Here is a 20,149-nt window from a genome sequence, read left to right on the forward strand (position 1 = left end):
TGGTCTGGGCAAGTGTTCGAAAATTCCAGACATTTTTTACCCTTTTTTTCTGATTTTAGCTTACGACTTCACTGAAAACCAGTGAAAATTTCTAGAATCTTGGTTGTAACTGATACTGTCAGCTCCTCCTTATCTGGGAAGAACAGCCTTGAACATTCTTCAGGTATCAGCTACATAAAGTTTAACCCCTTACATACTCTACAGACGTATTGTTTCCATTGTACATGCTCTTGTCAGAAGCTTAGCAGTGCCCCTAGGATCCACTTCCGGCACCCAGCTCTTCCATAAACTCTGTTTCTGTATTCATAATACCCCCTTATCCTTCTGGGGGAGGGGTTGTCTTGCTGATAGTTTGCAACCTAGCCATATATAATAGATAACCTCTGTCCTCTTCTGATGCTCAGCGGAGAACAAGTTGCAGCACAACAAAGCAGAACATTGGGCAGAACATGGGAGCTTTGCTTCTCCTTAGTGGGGCTCTTCTTCTGCTCCTTATAGTAGTTTTTGTAGCATTCCTTCTGTTCTGCGGATACATATACTACACCCACTTGAAGTATGACCACATCCCTGGACCTCCCAGAGAAAGGTAAGTTGTACAACTTTATAGCATACATTGTGTTTTAATTAGGAATCGAAATATGTCCTGTCGATACAATTGCAGGACTCGTTACAGAAGACATTGCTAATATGTTGGGAAAAGTTTGTTTTATTTTGTAAAAGACCTGAGTCATGAATTATTAAATTATGGACTTTGCTGTGCCTCTCATGCAGATTTTACCCTCTACGATGAATTTCACGTAAAGAATTGATCATTCTAGGCAGGCGTTTTCTGCAATGTAAAAGTACCTATAAAAAAAGTACCTATAACTGTTTTCTGTAACGTAAAAATACCTATAAAAAAGTACATATAACTGTTTTCTGCAACGTAAAAGTACCTATAAAAAAGTACCTATAACTGTTTTCTGCAACGTAAAAGTAACTATAAAAAAGTACCTATAACTGGCCAAACTAATAAAGGGCCCTCCTCAAAAATTAGAAAAACCTACAAAACAATAGGAGTGTAACAGCCAAGTAAAATATAAATATTTATTGGAAGAAAATAAATAAATAACAAATAAAAGAATATCAAATAGAACACGGTATATTCATAATGTCATCAAGCACGTAGATCGCAGTTATTTATATTGTGGATCTTCAAAAGAGAAAATGCTGAAAAAAACCCACAATAAATTGTAGTGAAAAGACACCAAGTGACTAACTGCAAAAATGCAGCTTATGGTAGTAGAGAATACAGTATAAATCATAAGGAAAAGTGGTGAGGGGGCCAAATCGAAACACAGTCTCAGGAAAGTTCCTGCAAAAGTGCAAAACATGATAGACTGCAAATATGATATTGATAGAAATATGTAAAAAAGAGCAAGTGTTAGGGAGATAAAACATGCTAAGGGCAGCAGTAAACACAATTATGCAAAGAATAGCATAAAGGGCATGAGCTATGTGGAAATAGCCAAGAAGTAGTAGAAAATAGTTTTGTTTTTTTTTGTTAAAATCTCATCTTTACTGAACAAAAATATAAATGTTTTTGCTTCCATTTTTCGTTAGCCGAACGCTATGGACACACAAGGCATTTTTTCTCTCAAATATTGTACAGAAATTTGTCTACATCTGTTAGTGATCGCTTCTTCTCTGCGGAAATAATCCATCCACCTCACAGGTGTGGTATATAAAGATGCTGATTAGACAGCATGATTATTGCACAGGTGTGCCTTAGGCTGGCTACAATAAAAGGCCACTCTAAAATGTGCAGTTTTACAGTAATGGGAGGGTCACAAAAGCAGTCAGTATCTGGTGTGACTACCATTTGCAAAAACTGGGATTTCATCCATGAAGAGAAGAACACCACTCCAACGTGCCAGACGCCATTGAATGTGAGCTTTTGCCCACTCAAAAGTGTTATGACAACGAACTGCAGTCAGGTGGAGACCCCCGATGAGGACGACGAGCAGCAGATGAGCTTCCCGGAGACGGTTTCTGACAGCTTGTGCAGAATTTCTTTGGTTATGTTTGGTTTGGTTTGGTTATGCCAGCTGTCCGAGTAGCCGGTCTCAGACAATCTTGGAGGTGAAGATACTGGATGATGAGGTCATGGGCTGGTGCAGTTACACGTGGTCTGCAATTGTGAGGCCGGTTCGATGTTCTGCCAAATTCTCTTTGGAGACAGTTTATCGTAGATAATCGAACATTAAATTCACAGGCAACAGCTCTGGTGGACATTCCTGCAGTCACCATGCCGATTGTACGCTCTCTCAAAACGTATGACATCTATACCATTGTGCTGTGTGATAAACTGCAAATTTTAGAGTGGCCTTTTATTATGGCCAGCCTAAAGCTGGTGTCACACATAACGACGACGACAACGACGTCGCTGCTACGTCACCATTTTCTGTGACGTTGCAGCGACGTCCCGTCGCTGTCGCTGTGTGTGACATCCAGCAACGACCTGGCCCCTGCTGTGAGGTCGCCGGTCGTTGCTGAATGTCCAGCTTCATTTTTTGGTCGTCACTCTCCCGCTGTGACACACACATCGCTGTGTGTGACAGCGAGAGAGCGACGAAATGAAGCGATCAGGAGCCGGCACTGGCAGCTGCGGTAAGCTGTAACCAGCGTAAACATCGGGTAACCAAGGGAAGACCTTTCCCTGGTTACCCGATGTTTACGCTGGTTACCAGCCTCCGCCGCCCTTGCTGCCAGTGCCGGCTCCTGCACTGTGACATGTGGCTGCAGTATGCATCGGGTAATTAACCCGATGTATACTGTAGCAAGGAGAGCAAGGAGCCAGCGCTAAGCAGTGCGCGCGGCTCCCTGCTCTCTGCACTGTGACATGTAGCTGCAGCACACATCGGGTTAATTAACCCGATGTGTGCTGCAGGAGAGCAAGGAGCCAGCGCTAAGCGCGGCTCCCTGCTCTCTGCACTGTGACATGTAGCTGCAGCACACATCGGGTTAATTAACCCGATGTGTGCTGCAGGAGAGCAAGGAGCCAGCGCTAAGCACGGCTCCCTGCTCTCTGAACATGTAGCACAGCGACCTTATGATCGCTGCTTCTGCTGTGTTTGACAGCTAAGCAGCGATCATAACAGCGACTTACAAGGTCGCTGTTACGTCACCGAAAATGGTGACGTAACAGCGACGTCGTTGTCGCTGTCGTTTAGTGTGACACCAGCTTAAGGCGCACCTGTGTAATAATCATGCTGCCTTATCAGCATCTTGATAGACCGTGTCAATATCTCATGTCTATTTATAGATGCTCAGTGTCGATAAAGGCAATTTCTGGGTAGTTTTCTCTCTCTCACTCTCTCTGTCCCCTGGCCGGTTTCCGGATCGGATCTCGTACTTCAGAGCCAACCCGACAATGATCCGCAGGACCCGGATTATAAGCGATCCGCTCAACTCTAATAGTGATATGTTATATTTTACCTGTATTGATATAATATAAATATTTTGTTATATTTGATTTGCAGTTTCTTCATGGGACACGCACCCACATTAATAAAGATGATGAACAATAATGAGATCATTTATGACCCCTTCTTTGAGTGGTATGTATTTTATTGCCAAATTTGTATTCTATGTATCAAATAATTAGCTGAATTAGGATTACCCTTTTGTCAATGACCTTGGTATTGATGAGCCTTTAAAGTTCTCTCTCGTCCCTCTGTTTTCTATCCTACCCTGTCCTGTCCTGTACTAAAAATTACATTGTGTACCCTACTCTCCAAGGAAAGTTTTCATTCACTTATGGAAAACCAATTCCAATTTTTCATGTGAAACCCTTTTTATCTTCATCTCATATCGAGCTCTTCTCCAGAACTCAACCCCTTATATAAGACAATGTTAGTCCAAATTGGTATTAATAATCCTACAGGACAGGGTGCACAATTTATTTTCCCAAGGGGCCACATGAGAGATTGACTATTTTGGAGTGCCGATCCAAGAGGTGGGAATTAATTTTGCTGAATATTAATATATTAGTTATATTTTTATTTTATATTAATTGGGTCCACTGCTCAGATAACCCTTTCTCAGAGTATTCCCCCCCCCCTTTCCCAATAAACTAACGTTTACACTCGTCGCTGTTGCCGTTCCAGTGGTGTCAGCATTCGTACTCCCGGGGCTCATGTCAAGTTGTTATGTCATGCGACCACTGCACCCAATCAGTGCTGGCTTCACTCTCCCCCTCTTCAGACAAATCGAACATCAAGACGAAGACCGGGGCCACCGGGGGACTACTGCGATCCTTGCATAACACTCGGCTTACGCTGGCAGGGGGTGGACCGGCACTGAGGAGGGGCGGGTTGGCTCTGATGAGGGGAGGGATTTATCTTCCTCTCTCCTCTGTTGCCGGCTATTGCCATTCTTGCCCAGCACTCGCGGTACTCCGGTGTACTGCGAGTGCAGAGCGATATTTCTCTCGTTCTCTCGCCCCATAGACTTGAATGGGTGCGAGAGAAACAAGGATCGCATTCCACTTGCAGCATGCTGCGATTGTTTTCTTAGTCCAATTAGAGCTGAGAAAATAATCGGTCATGGGTGCTGACACACAGGCTAATATTGGTCCGAGTGGAATGCGATGTTTTATCACATTCCACTCGCTCCGATTTTCATGTGTCTTAGGCCGAAGTCAGAGTTGCGGCTAGCCGCTAACTTACTCTTGACGTTTGATGTGTCCGAAGGTGGAGAGTGAGGCCCTTTAAAATTAATTGTATAACTTAATATTGATTAGCACTGTTGACAACCCCCTATATATTGTATGAGCCCACACACAGCCCACTATACACAGTATGAGTACACAGAGCCCCCGATATACAGCATGAGCCACCTTTATACAGCATGAACCACCATACAGACCCCTACATGCAGTATATTCCCCCTATGTGCATTATGAACCCACCCAAATCCCCTCTTTAGACAGCTTGAGTCCCACACAGGACTATGCATACAGTATGTGCCCCCTATATACATTATGAATCCATCCAAAACCCTTCTTTGTACAGCATGAGCCCCACACACTGCTCAGTAGCTTCCGTAGACACAGTATGAGCCCCCACACAATCTCCCTATATATAGTATGAAACTGCAAATAGTCTCCTTATACACAGTATGAACTCTCACATAGTCCCAATATATAACATGAGCCCCCAACTAGCCTCCTATGTACAGTATGAGCTTTCACATATCCCCCATATACAGTATGAGCCCCCATATAGCCTCGTATATATAGCATGAGCCCCCACATAGCCCCTAATATACAGTATAAGTTCCCATAGAGCTCACTATAGACAGTGTGAACCCCCATAGTCCCCTATATATAGTATGAACCTCCAAATAGTCTTCACATAATCACCTATATACAGAATGAGCCTTCACATAGCTCCCTATATACAGTGTGAGCCCCCACATTGCCTCATATATACAATATGATCCCTCACATAACCTCCTATATACAGTATGAGCACCCACATAGCTCCTTATATAAAGGCAAACATCTCACACTCAAAGTAAAAAAAACACCACATACTTACCTCATTGCCTTTCCCCCGGCGCTCTACCCTGGTCTCCAGTGCACCAACTCTCCGCACAGCACATGCGATGATGTGACGTCATCACTTTCTGCTGTCTCAGTCACACACGCTGATTGGTGGAAGAAAGAGCCAACGGCTCCGTCCTGCACCAGTGTATGTATTTGTAACTGCATCCTGAGGGTGTAGATATCGGCGATATCGGGCAGCGGGTGAGGAATGGCTTTCAGCGTTGGTTTTCAACCAGAGGACTGGATGTGGTCTGTGGATCGCACTTTGCCCATGTCTGCTGTATGGCAATTGCCAGTATAACGGGGTCCCGGGGGTGTCTCGGGGGTTGTAGTCGTGGCCCCTTCATGTAACAGGCTAACCCCCGGCACAGCCGTCACTATTGGGACAGGGGAATGTTTGGTGGGGCAGAGTGTGGATGGCAGGGGCGCGCTGGCAGACTCAGGAAAACTCCGCAGACAGGCATCAGCTGAATCAAACCACATTTTATTACACAAGTCTTCAAAACAGTCTCGGTACACCAATCTTGCAGTGTCAAATCACAATTCCTGCCAGGGAAACTGTTCCTGTTCTCTCTGTTCAGGGGCCTTGTCCGGCTACTCTCGTTTGCCTAAGCTCACACTCCGGTTTCTGCAGAACTGACCCACACACTTCTGCTTCGCCAGCTAAGCCTTTTTCGGGTCCCACCTGTACACTGCTGGTTCCCGATCCGGACACTCTCTTTTTCTCTCTCTCTGGCTAACTGCCACAATCGTCCCCACACTCTGCCCCCGTTGCTTCTTCTCCCCCGTCCCAGCAGACACTACTCTTCCTTCCCTACAGCAACCTCTCACCCTCCCCCTAGACTGTCCGGCTCCTCCTCTCTCCTGCACTGTTCCTATGGGGACAGCCATCCCCCTCTGACATCTAGGGGGGAAAACCCATTAATACTGTAAAACACAAAACATTAACATCTTTAGCTACCCCAGCGTGGGGCATCTTCAGGGGGGAAACTGCACCTCTGTGTAAGGGGTCCGTCCACCCCTTACATTCCTCCCCTCTTTTTGCCTTAGCCTCCCGGCAAGGCTCGCATCTGTAAGACAAAAATTCTAACCAGCAAGGCAATCTCTTTATAAAACTTTAAAACCTTCATGTAAAAACACAACCAATGGGCACACCAGTCCGGCGCCCGGAGTCCCTCCAAGGGAGCTCCCGGTCTTTGTAGCATGTTTGCCCGGAGGCGCTCAACAGGCGCTCCCGGTCTTAGCTGGTCTTCTGCCCGGAGGCTCTCCCCAGCACTCCCGGTCTTTGTAGGCATGCAGCAACAGACAATAAAAATCTCCGTCGCAATCACGGAGGGAGTCCTTGCACAGTCCGGCATCAGGCTCCTTCCGGGCTCAGCAGCTTGAACGTTGCGGCAACTATAAATCTTCACCGGTTGTTTTGACAATTCCGGTTCTCAACACATATATAGGTCATCACCTTCGTCGCTAAGGTTGACGCGGGGTGGTAGGCGCGCTGCCATTCAGCTCGCTGGGCCCTCACATAATCGGAGAGGGATTGGCCTGGCAAGCGGCGCAGCCTCCGGAACGGTTCATAGTTGGCCTGTGACTCCGATTCCTCTGTCTCCGGTTTTGGCTCCTCGGCCCCCGGCGGGGGTGACAGGGTAGCTGGACGGGACGGCTGAGGACTACCAACAACGACCACCGGGTGTGTCACCATACTCTGGCGAATCGCCAATAACGCCGGTGTTCCCTTTTCCATTTCGGCTACCGGTCCTGTAACTACTTCTGGCGACACCGCCAGTGTGTTTCTCGGCCGACAAGTTTCAGCCAGCACCGGTCTTTGCTGCGTACGTCTTCGGTACTGACATTCCTCCCATTCAATCTCCTGTTGCCACTGCGCGGCCTCCTGGGCAGTGGGCATCTGGGTCACCCCTACAGCAAATAGGCCCCGGCATCCTACTTCTCTCCGGAACTTCACTTTCTCCCCCGGGTACAGAGTATGGAGACGTTGGGGTAAGCCCTCAATGTCCAGATTGACCCGGTTATAAAAAAAGTGATCCCCGGTCTCTTCGTCTTCTATGAACCCGTAGCCCTCGGCCTGATTAAATTTGACCACGGTGCCAATGCTACACTGCCGGTCGAATGTTTCACTAAGGGGTCCGGCCATCATCTCCCGAGCCACAGTCTTGGCCAGAAGCCTTTCTTGCACCGGGTCTATCTCAGGCGGCGGGGACTGTCATCGGGTTAGGGGCGCCGGCTTTACCGGCTCCCAGAAAAATCCCCATTCATCTTCTTCAAGCTCCGGGACATGTTGCCCTCCCCGCGCCGGAACTTCTATGGGGGTTGGAGGTCCTACCTTGGCTGGCGTATTCACCTCCGGACTCTGGAGGGATGTTCCCAGTGCCTCGCTTCCCGGATGCAGTTGCATCTTGTAAATGGCCCGGACTTCCGTGGATGTTTCACCGGTCACGGCATCCCACGAAGTGACCCACGTAACTTTTGCAGGCCGCTCTGGACCTCCTGGCACAGCCGGTAGCTTTATGGTAAGTGCCTCCTCGGCTACACTCTGCCTCGGGCGTCCTCTTCCCAGGCTGGTGGTCACCAGCGTGCCCGCTGCAGCTCGCTGCTTTGTCTGCGTCTCCATCTCACTTAGAGTCAGTTGCTGAGTTGGCGTCTCCTGCGGCTCTTCCTGTAATGGCGCCAGGGAAGGTGGAGGCGGGCCTTCTTTTCCCGCTCTTGCATACACTCCACCCCTAGCCTCGCTCACCAGGTCGACCCAGCATAAGCGTCGCTTCTTTTTTACTGTAACGCCGCCCACGTCGCTAGTCTTCAGCAGCATCTTGGGGCCAGTACCTCCCCTCTTTGGGCGGCGCACTCTGCACTTCTTTTTCTTCGCCGGCCAGCTCAGGGTTTTTCGTTTGGCGCCAATTTTCCGCGCGCTCACTGTGTTCGTGAAGACGGCGGCCATCTTAGCGCCATCTTGTGCCTGGTCTAACGCCTTAGGCACCACTTGATCTTCACATTCTTGGATCGGGACCTCCCGCAGATAGTTCGTATCCTGCCGACTACGCCACTTGTAACGGGGTGCCGGGGGTGTCTCGGGGGTTGTAGTCGTGGCCCCTTCATGTAACAGGCTAACCCCCGACACAGCCGTCACTATTGGGAAAGGGGAATGTTTGGTGGGGCAGAGTGTGGATGGCAGGGGCGCGCTGGTAGACTCAGGAAAACTCCGCAGACAGGCATCAGCTGAATCAAACGACATTTTATTACACAAGTCTTCAAAACAGTCTCGGTACACCAATCTTGCAGTGTCAAATCACAATTCCTGCCGGGGAAACTGTTCCTGTTCTCTCTGTTCAGGGGCCTTCTCCGGCTACTCTCGTTTGCCTAAGCTCACACTCCGGTTTCTGCAGAACTGACCCACACACTTCTGCTTCGCCGGCTAAGCCTTCTTCGGGTCCCACCTGTACACTGCTGGTTCCCGATCCGGACACTCTCTTTTTCTCTCTCTCTGGCTAACTGCCACAATCGTCCCCACACTCTGCCCTCGTTGCTTCTTCTCCCCCGTCCCAGCAGACACTACTCTTCCTTCCCTACAGCAACCTCTCACCCTCCCCCTAGACTATCCGGCTCCTCCTCTCTCCTGCACTGTTCCTATGGGGACAGCCGTCCCCCTCTGACATCTAGGGGGGGAAAACCCATTAATACTGTAAAACACAAAACATTAACATCTTTAGCTACCCCAGCGTGGGGCATCTTCAGGGGGGAAACTGCACCTCCGTGTAAGGGGTCCGTCCACCCCTTACACCAGAAAAGTAGAATGTCTTTAACTCATTAACAAATTATTAGCAAACAAAAAAAAAAGAAAGAAATGCCAGACAATAATGCAAAAAAAATCTTTATTAAATTATAAATAAAAAAAAAACAATAATAACTGATAAAAAGTGTTATTGGTGTTGTGATCCTTTTTTATTTATAATTTAATAAAGGATATTTTCTTATATTTTGTCTGGCATTTGTTTCTGCTGTTTCTGCAAGTAGGTATCAAGTTAGAAGAAAAGCCCTTTAACTGCACAGAGAAAAAAAGTATGTCTTTAGGGTAACTAAAGATCAGAGTGGTCCAATAGAGGATCCCCCGATGGACCTGAGCTCCTACAAAATATTTGGCCACAAAGGTCCCCTATTCGGAGGTGACTTTGGAGCCAATCACTTGCCAACAGGATCTTTTTCCTTAAACCTTAAGCCAAGTTTATATGCTTAAGCCTGCTTTACACGTTGCAATTGCATGTGCGATCTCGTATGCGATGTGACACGCCCAGGTCGCATATGCGATCTAATGAGATCGCACGTAGGTCGTTTATTTGCTGTCACACGTGCGTTAGTAGTCTTTTTTAAAATTGATCAATATTGTGTGCGATCTTTTCGATCATGTGTTCTGTGACGTATGCATTGTGCACCCTTTTTTTTTGTTTTATATTACAACCTTGATTTGACACAATTACGTTATTTTTTTGTTTAATAAAATAAACCAGAACTATGTGCGTTGTTTTCTTGACTATTAAAGGCTTGCAATGCAAGATTAATCTTCCATCCCACTACAAAACTATCGCACGTGCGTTAATATTTATTTATTTTTTTTTTCTTGTTGATTTGTCATTCTTGTTTTTCTAACTTGCAAGGTAATGGCTTGATTTTAACAATTTTTAGGATTCATGGCAGTGTTTCAAGGCATTGCCGGAAGCCATTTATGGCCCTGTGCACACTTGGAAAACGGAATGTTGTTAAGAAAATTCCGCAGGGTGTGAAAGATTACCGCACCCGCGGTAAAAAAAACGCGGCAAACCGCACCAAAAAAGTGCATGCGGTTTTGCCGCGTGCGGGTTGGTGCATGTGCTTTAATGCATTCAATGCAATAAAGCACATAGAAAAAAAAAAAAAAAGGTAATTTCCTTCTGAGATAGATAAATAGATAAATAGACAAAGAATAGATAGATCGATATAGATAGAAGAATAGATAGAAGGATAGATACAAGAATAGATAGATATAGATAGAAGAATAGATAGATAGATAGATAGATAGATAGATAGATAGATAGATAGAGTCCCTGCTGTGAGCACACGCTGCATTTCTCCCGAGCGGTAATGTGAGTTCACATTGACGGCCGTGGGAAATGCCTTGTGATTACCTCTGCAGGCTTAATGCGAGGCTGCATTCATTCAGCGCTGTGTGTCACTCGCTTCTGGATGCAACCATAGCAAGACGTGGATTACCCCGGAGCTGTGGATTACCCCGGAGCTGTGGATTACGCCAGAGCAGTGTTTCGGGGGTGTTAATAAACGGGTGAAAGAGGAGGCTTTTTTGTGTTTTTTTTTAAAATAAAGGATTTTTCGGTGTGTGTCTTTTATTTAAAATAAAGGATTTCTTCAGCGCTCTATTGGGAGACCCAGACGATTGGGGTATAGCTACTGCCCTCCGGAGGCCACACAAAGCACTACACTAAAAAGTGCAAGGCCCCTCCCCTTCTGGCTATACCCCCCCGTGGTATCACGGGTTCTCCAGTTTTCAAGCTTTGTGCGAAGGAGGTCAGACATCCACGCATAGCTCCACAGATTTTAGTCAGCAGTAGCTGCTGACTATTTCGGATGGAAGAAAAGAGGGCCCATATAGGGCCCCCAGCATGCTCCCTTCTCACCCGTGGATGGTGTTGTAAGGTTGAGGTACCTATTGCTGGTACAGGGGCTGGAGCCCCACATGCTGTTTTCCTTCCACATCCCCTTGTAGGGCTCTGTGGAAGTGGGATCCTGCCGGCCTCTAAGCTCTGACGCCGGGCTCCATCCACAGACCCAGTTGAACCTGATGGATACGGAGCAGGAGTACAATCAGGGACATGGCCCTGCATCATACAGGTACTCTGTGTCCCCGGCAGGCACAGACACACTCCGGGCTGGCTGGGTGTTGTAGTGCGCCGGGGACCGTAACGTTGGAGTTAGTGTTCCTACAGTTTACTGGGGGACTTTGTGTTGTGGGAACGCAGCGCCGACCCCCACTGGACCGGGCTGCGCTGCTGTGACTTGTGGTGCGCCGGGGACACGCCGACCGCGCTTTTACGGCGGCGGCGTTTATAAATCCAGTCCCCGGCTTTTGCGGCCTAGCTCCGCTTCGTTCCCGCCCCCACCCTGTCAATCAGGGTAGGGGAGAGACGCTGTTTCGCAGCAGCGACGAGGGCTGGAGCCTGATTTACATGCTCCAGCCCTCTCACTAGGCACAGAGGGAAGCAGGCTTCCCGCTCTTAGTCAGGAACGCCCAGGGCCCGCCCCCCCTCCTCTCCCAGGACGCCGGCAGCCATTACATGCAGTCTGGCTGGAGGAAGGACGCAAGGCTCTGGGAGACCTGGACTAGGGGGCTTTTGGAGAACACACACCCGCTCTTAAGCGGGCGGTAAGCGGCATTTCAGCTGGCCCCTCTAGTGCCTCAGTGTGTATTGGTGTACTGTGTCACCACATATATATATTTAGTTATTTCTTGCACTGTGAGGTCGCTTCCTGGCTAGACCCCAGATCGCTCTGAGGAGGCAGCAACATGTCATCCACAAAACGCAAGGCTGCCAAGGCTAGGGCTGTGTACACTGCGTGTGCTGCATGTGGGGCTGCTCTACCAGCAGGTTCCAAAGACCCCCATTGTGTGCAATGCTCAGATCCGGTGCTGCTTCGCCAGCCGGAGTCCGGAGGGGTAGTGACCCAGGCTGAGACGCTTGTAAGTCCTGCCCCGGTGTCAGGGACAGACTTTGCAGTTTTTGCTGATGGAATGTCTGTGACTATGGCAAAGATCCTTGAAACTTTGCAATCCATGTCTGGGGCTCAGTCTATGGACACGGCGAGGTCTCTGTCCTCTAATCCCCCTCAGTTGGAATTAGTCCAGACTGCAAGGGGGTCCCCGGCTTCCCAGGCTGAGTATTATGACTCAGATGATAGCCCCAGCCACCCTAAGCGAGCTCGCTGGGAAAGACCCTCAACGTCATCACACTGCTCAGGGTCTCAGCGCAATCAGTCGCCCTGTGATGCGTCTGAAGAGAGTGATCAGGAGTCTTATCCTGGAACCCCTCTCAATCTGGATACCCCGGATGGGGACGCCATGGTAAACGATCTTATCTCAGCCATCAATAGACTGTTGGATATTTCTCCCCCAGCTCCTTCTGCAGAGGAGGCAGCTGCAGAGCAGGAGAAGTTTCGTTTCCTCTATCCCAAGCGTAAATTGAGTGCTTTCTTGGATCACTCTGACTTCAGAGAATCAATCCAGAAACACGACGCTCATCCAGAAAGGCGTTTCTCTAAACGTTCTAAGGATACACGTTTTCCTTTCCCCCCTGATGTGGTCAAGCGCTGGACCCAGTGTCCAAAAGTAGACCCCCCGATTTCCAAACTTGCAGCTAGATCCATAGTTGCAGTGGAGGATGGCGCTTCACTTAAGGATGCCAATGACAGACAGATGGACCTTTGGTTAAAATCTGTCTATGAAGCTATCGGCGCGTCGTTTGCTCCAGCATTCGCAGCCGTATGGGCACTCCAAGCTATTTCAGCTGGTTTAGCAAAAGTGGATGCTATCATACATCCAGCGGCGCCGCAAGTGGCGTCCCTTACCTCGCAGATGTCTGCGTTTGCGTCTTACGCTATCAATGCGGTCCTAGAATCTACCAGCCGCACCTCAATGGCGTCCGCCAATTCGGTAGTTTTGCGCAGAGCCTTGTGGTTAAAGGACTGGAAAGCAGATGCTGGTTCCAAAAAATGTTTAACCAGCTTGCCTTTATCTAGAGATAGACTGTTTGGCGAGCCATTGGCTGACATCATTAAACAGTCCAAGGGTAAAGACTCTTCCTTACCCCAGCCCAGATCAAGCAAACCTCAGCAGAAAAAATGGCAGCAGAGGTTTCAGTCCTTTCGAGGTTCGGGCAAGACACAATTCTCCTCGTCCAAAGGGACTCAGAGGACGCAAAGAGTCTCAGATTCCTGGCGGGCTCACGCACGCCCCAAGAAAGCAAATGGAGGAACCGCTTCCAAAGCAGCTACCTCATGACTTCCAGCCCCCCCCCTCCGCATCTCCGGTTGGGGGCAGGCTCTCCCGCTTTTCCGACATTTGGACGTCACAGGTCAAAGACCGGTGGGTGACAAACATTTTGTCTCGCGGGTACAGAATCGAGTTCAGTTCTCGTCCTCCAGCTCGGTTCTTCAGAACCTCCCCACATCCAGACCGAGCAGATGCCCTGCTGCAGGCGGTGGACTCCCTAAGAGCGGAAGGAGTAGTGGTTCCTGTACCGCCTCAGGAACAAGGGCGAGGGTTTTACTCCAATCTCTTTGTGGTTCCAAAAAAGGACGGCTCGTTCCGTCCTGTTCTGGATCTAAAGCTGCTCAACAAACATGTGCACGCCAGACGGTTCCGGATGGAAACCCTCCGCTCTGTCGTTGCCTCAATGTCTCAAGGAGACTTCCTTGCCTCAATAGACATCAAAGATGCTTATCTCCACGTGCCAATTGCTACAGAACATCAACGTTTTCTACGTTTTGTGATAGGAAACGACCATCTTCAGTTCGTAGCTCTGCCATTCGGTCTGGCGACAGCCCCCCGGGTCTTCACCAAGGTCATGGCGGCGGTGGTAGCAGTCTTGCACTCTCAGGGACACTCGGTGATCCCTTACCTAGACGATCTACTTGTCAAGGCACCCTCTCAAGAGGCATGCCAACTCAGTCTACATGCTACGCTGGAGACTCTACAGACGTTCGGATGGATCATCAACTTTCCAAAGTCGAATCTGTCTCCGTCACAGTCGCTAACGTATCTTGGCATGGAGTTTCATACTCGAGCAGCGAGAGTGAAGCTTCCGCTGAACAAGCAGCGGTCCCTACAGACAGGGGTGCAATCCCTCCTTCAAGGCCAGTCGCACCCCTTACGGCGCCTCATGCACTTCCTCGGGAAGATGGTGGCAGCCATGGAAGCAGTTCCCTTTGCGCAGTTTCATCTGCGCCCACTTCAATGGGACATTCTCCGCCAATGGGACGGGAAGTCAACGTCCCTGGACAGGAAAGTCTCTCTTTCCCAGACGGCCAAGGACTCTCTACAATGGTGGCTCCTTCCCACCTCATTGTCTCAGGGAAGATCCTTCCTGCCCCCATCCTGGGCAGTGGTCACGACAGATGCGAGTCTGTCAGGGTGGGGAGCAGTGTTTCTCCACCACAGGGCCCAGGGGACGTGGACTCCTCAGGAGTCCACCCTTCAGATCAATGTTCTGGAAATCAGGGCAGTGTATCTTGCCCTACTGGCCTTCCAACAGTGGCTGGAAGGAAAGCAGATCCGAATCCAGTCGGACAACTCCACAGCGGTGGCATACATCAATCACCAAGGAGGGACGCGCAGTCGGCAAGCATTCCAAGAAGTCCGGCGCATTCTAATGTGGGTGGAGGACACAGCCTCCACCATATCCGCGGTTCACATCCCAGGCGTAGAAAATTGGGAAGCAGACTTCCTCAGTCGCCAGGGCATGGACGCAGGGGAGTGGTCCCTTCACCCGGACGTGTTTCAGGAAATCTGTCGCCGATGGGGAGTGCCGGACGTCGACCTAATGGCGTCCCGGCACAACAACAAGGTCCCGGCATTCATGGCGAGGTCGCGCGATCAAAGAGCTCTGGCGGCAGACGCATTAGTTCAAGATTGGTCGCAGTTCCGGCTCCCATACGTCTTCCCACCTCTGGCACTCTTGCCCAGAGTGTTACGCAAGATCAGATCCGATTGCAGCCGCGTCATACTCGTCGCCCCAGACTGGCCGAGGAGATCGTGGTATCCGGATCTGTGGCATCTCACGGTCGGTCGACCGTGGTCACTGCCAGACCGACCAGACTTACTGTCCCAAGGGCCGTTTTTCCATCAGAATTCTGCGGCCCTGAACCTGACTGTGTGGCCATTGAGTCCTGGATCCTAGCGTCCGCAGGATTATCTCAAGGAGTCGTAGCCACAATGAGACAAGCTAGGAAGTCAACGTCTGCTAAGATCTACCACAGAACGTGGAAGATTTTCTTATCCTGGTGCTCTGCACAGAGAGTATCCCCTTGGCCATTTGCATTGCCTACCTTTCTTTCCTTCCTGCAATCGGGGTTGGAAAAGGGCTTGTCGCTCAGCTCCCTTAAAGGGCAAGTCTCGGCACTATCCGTGTTTTTTCAGAAGCGTCTAGCACGTCTTCCTAAGGTGCGCACGTTCCTGCAGGGGGTCTGTCATATTGTGCCCCCGTACAGGCGGCCGTTAGATCCATGGGATCTGAACAGGGTACTAGTTGCTCTCCAGAAGCCGCCTTTCGAGCCTCTGAAGGAAGTTTCCTTTTCTCGCCTGTCACAGAAAGTGGCGTTTCTTGTTGCGATCACATCGCTTCGGCGAGTGTCGGAGCTGGCAGCTCTGTCATCCAAGGCTCCCTTCCTGGTGTTCCACCAGGACAAGGTAGTGCTGCGCCCCATTCCGGAGTTTCTCCCTAAGGTCGTATCCTCGTTTCATCTTAATCAGGATATATCCTTGCCTTCCTTTTGTCCTCATCCGGTTCACCGGTATGAAAAGGACTTACGTTTGCTAGATCTGGTGAGAGCACTCAGAATCTACATTTCCCGCACGGCGCCCATGCGCCGTTCCGATGCACTTTTTGTCCTTGTCGCTGGTCCGCGCAAGGGGTTGCAGGCTTCTAAAGCCACCCTGGCTCGATGGATCAAAGAACCAATTCTAGAGGCTTACCGTTCTGCGGGGCTTCCGGTTCCTTCAGGGCTAAAAGCCCACTCAACCAGAGCCGTGGGTGCGTCCTGGGCATTACGACACCAGGCTTCGGCTCAACAAGTGTGCCAGGCAGCTACCTGGTCGAGTCTGCACACTTTCACCAAGCATTATCAGGTGCATACCTATGCTTCGGCGGATGCCAGCTTAGGTAGAAGAGTCCTGCAGGCGGCAGTGACACCCCCGTAGGGGAGGGCTGTTTTGCAGCTCTAACATGAGGTATCTCTTTACCCACCCAGGGACAGCTTTTGGACGTCCCAATCGTCTGGGTCTCCCAATAGAGCGCTGAAGAAGAAGGGAATTTTGTTACTTACCGTAAATTCCTTTTCTTCTAGCTCTTATTGGGAGACCCAGCACCCGCCCTGTTGTCCTTCGGGATTTTTTTGTTGTTTGCGGGTACACATGTTGTTCATGTTGAACGGTTTTTCAGTTCTCCGACGTTATTCGGAGTTAATTTGTTTAAACCAGTTATTGGCTTCCTCCTTCTTGCTTTGGCACTAAAACTGGAGAACCCGTGATACCACGGGGGGGTATAGCCAGAAGGGGAGGGGCCTTGCACTTTTTAGTGTAGTGCTTTGTGTGGCCTCCGGAGGGCAGTAGCTATACCCCAATCGTCTGGGTCTCCCAATAAGAGCTAGAAGAAAAGGAATTTACGGTAAGTAACAAAATTCCCTTCTTTTCGGTGTGTGTTTATTCACTTTACTTACGGGTTGATCATGTCAGCTGTCACATAGACACTGCCATGATCAAGCCCGGACTTAGTGGCGGCGATGCGCCGCCATTAACTCCTTATATTACCTGGATAGCCACCGCATCACGGCATCTGGAAGAGCCGGGGACACTCCGGGACCGCCGCATAATGCATGTGACAGTCCCGGGACAGCTGCGCCTGATATTCTCGGCTGCAGCAGGGGGGGGACATTAACCCTGTCCCTCGTCCTCCCCAGCCTGAGATTACCGGCACGCCGCTGTGTGCTTACCTCGGCTGGAAGGTAAAAATACGGCGGAGCACACGTGTATTTTTTTCTATATGTTCGTTTGTTTTGTACGTGTATTCTATATGTCTGTGTGTGAGTGTGATGTGTGTGTGTTCTTTATGTCTGTGTCTGTGAAAAGTTGTATTTGCAAAATCGTTTGATGGGTGTCACACGTTACAATTGACTAATATCCTACAAAACGTTCAATGCTAGAGAAAGAAACGATGTGTATGCGATCAATCTTGATCGCACGTAGGTGTCACATGCAAATACGTCATGTGCCATGACACTGACGACTTGCAAGCCGTAGGTCTGCAGGATGGAGAGTGGTGGGGCAAGGAGCTTATGTATATTTCCCTGTGTGCCGCCCCGGAGCAGACCGGGGTGCTCAAATCTGGGATGGTTGTGGCTCGAGGGGTCCGGACCCGGGTTCGGCAAAACACTCTGATCCGTGAAAGGGGATATTTACAGGGGAGAAGTTCGTGATGCCACCTGCAGGTTGCGGTAATGGGAGTACCGCTGCTGCTAGAAGCAGTACCGGGGCAGATGGTGTGGAGCAGCAAGGTGTCAGTCCCTCTGTAGGTAGTTAAGGCCCCGGCCTCTGGGGTTTTGGTGGATTTGGGAAGGCAGGAGCAGGGATCAGGGAGGTCACTGTGGTAGTCGTGGTGTTGGATGAGGTTTATAAAGTAGACGCACACACTGCAGGTAAACCAAAGTCTGTGTGTACCACTGTCAATGCGGGGAGCCCATCCAGGTATCCGCTCCCACCGGCGTCACTTGGTAATCCGGAGCCTGGCTCCGTGCACAATTTGTGGTCTGTTGTGGCCCCTTGGCTTGAAGCTGTTAGGGCCCCGCTCAATATGTTTAGTGTAGCTGTGCTCTTGATGGCTGGCACTTGGGTTTCAGTGGGTTGCTTTGTTTGGAAAACCCTATCCCCCGCGTTGTGCTGATGCCTTCAATCTCTGAGCTCTTAGGGAAGTTCTCTCCCTCCCAGGTTAATTATCAGGATGTTGAATCGGTTCCTTACCTAGGGTCCTGTGCCCCGCCGTGCTCGGTACCGGTCCGGTTATTGGGCTTTCTGGTGCTGACAGTCTGCCAAGACTACGTCCGTCACAGCCCTGTCCAACGTCCTTGCAACCGGTTCCCGACTCTTCTGGTCCCGGACCATCGTCTGCGACCCAACCTCGGTCTAGCTCCCCGGGAGCTACCACTACAGCTCCTCACTCTTTGAGGGCCCTCACTTCACTCACTGTCCATCCCTCCCACCAGTCTGCCTGACCCCTAGGTGGGTGGCCATATTCCAGCTAGACCAACCCTGTGTCTGTGTGTGTGTGTGTGTCTGACATGCATGGTGTGAGGTGTGGTTGGGATTTGTGGTGCTGATCTAGGTGACACTGATTGTTGGGAACCTGGAACCATAGGGGTAGGCCCTGCACCCTAGGTAAAGGATGCAGTTCCCTGTAGCACCCTGATATATTCAGGGGCGCTACACCTGCACCACCACAATATCCAATTGTATCGACAACATATTATAGCCAATATAGATCAAAATGGCTCTTGCCAGAGATCCAGGGCACCTGTAACACCTGCCTGGAAGGACAGACTTCAGACTGGCTGTCACAGACAGGCTAGAGGAAAGCCGCTCACAAAGCAGGACCCCAAGAAAGCTGAAACCCTTTAACCTCTATACAGGGATTTGGAATTACACAGGGCCCTGGATATCACTACCTGTGGAAGGCTGCAGTCCAATGAGAGTAGTAGCCAGGCAGGGTCAAACCAGGAAATGCAAAACAGGGACAAAATCAGGCAGGCAAGGACGTAATCAGAAAACAAGGCAGAGGTCAAATCCGGATCGGGTAGCGAGGTACAAAAATGGTAGGCAGGAGGGTAGTCAGAGAACAGGCAGGGGTCAAAACACAGGAATCAATATACAGAGCAGGAACCAGAAAGCAGGAATTCAGAACTATCTATGGCAGTAAGCATGAGACAGGAGGGGGAATTAGAAGGGTGTGGTGTCTTCCCATTGGCTGTAGCTGAATGGTGGTAACTTTAGCTGGAAGACACTCACCACCTACAGTCAGCCAGTGGTACTGCAGGTGCCAGGGAAACCCAGCTTAGTGGATGAGCAGAGCCTGCACCCACCAGAGCCACTGGTACCAGCTCCTGTCCTATCACCACCACAATCCACAGCGGGAACACGGCACCACTTCGTGATCGAAGCAGAAGTCACAGGAGCAGACTCCGGTGGGGATGTGACAGCACCAAGACAGAAGTTTGAGACATGCACTGGAGTAACCCAAGGGGAAAGAGAGGCAGGGAATTAGTCCGTAACCTCTGAACTAATACAAGATGTTCTGCACATTGTTAATATGTTATTGGATATCACTAGAGTAACTGCACACAGCAAATATTGATAATGTTGTCAGCAAGGTCACAGCCATTATCAACCTATATGTGAGATAGTATCTAGGTTAAGGTTAAATTTCAAGGATGTCAGAAAAGTGACTTGGAGAACTGAACCCTGCCCTGGCCGCTCCCGTGCTCTGAAATATGGAATGAGGTTAAATGATAAATACTGTGCAATCCTATGGGATTACCCCCAAAATATAACATTCAGAAGAAAAAAGTTCTAGAGCGAAAACAAAAATAAGCCTAAAAAAAATAAACACTTGTTATGATTTATTCATTATCCTGCAAAACTATTGGTCATTGGTCATGGTTTGGTAAGGTTTGGGCACATGTGAGTTAAGCCAACCATACACTTTAGGTAGCTGTTGGTTAAATACTCTTTCTCTAATTATT

At 49.6% G+C, this 20,149-nt stretch overlaps 1 protein-coding gene across 1 annotated transcript in view; it reads left to right on the top strand.

Annotated features, from left to right (window-relative positions):
* Positions 1-302: 302 nt before the first annotated feature.
* LOC142257453 (cholesterol 24-hydroxylase-like) overlaps positions 303-20,149 on the top strand; it is a 105,309-nt gene continuing 85,462 nt past the window's right edge. The window contains exons 1-2 of the mRNA XM_075329571.1: positions 303-586; positions 3,522-3,599. Of these exons, the coding sequence (XP_075185686.1) occupies positions 450-586; positions 3,522-3,599 (215 nt within the window). The 5' untranslated portion in view covers positions 303-449. The remainder of the gene's footprint in view (positions 587-3,521; positions 3,600-20,149) is intronic.

The sequence above is a fragment of the Anomaloglossus baeobatrachus genome, chromosome 12 (genome assembly GCF_048569485.1).
Source record: "Anomaloglossus baeobatrachus isolate aAnoBae1 chromosome 12, aAnoBae1.hap1, whole genome shotgun sequence".
Taxonomy (NCBI): Eukaryota; Metazoa; Chordata; class Amphibia; order Anura; family Aromobatidae; genus Anomaloglossus; species Anomaloglossus baeobatrachus.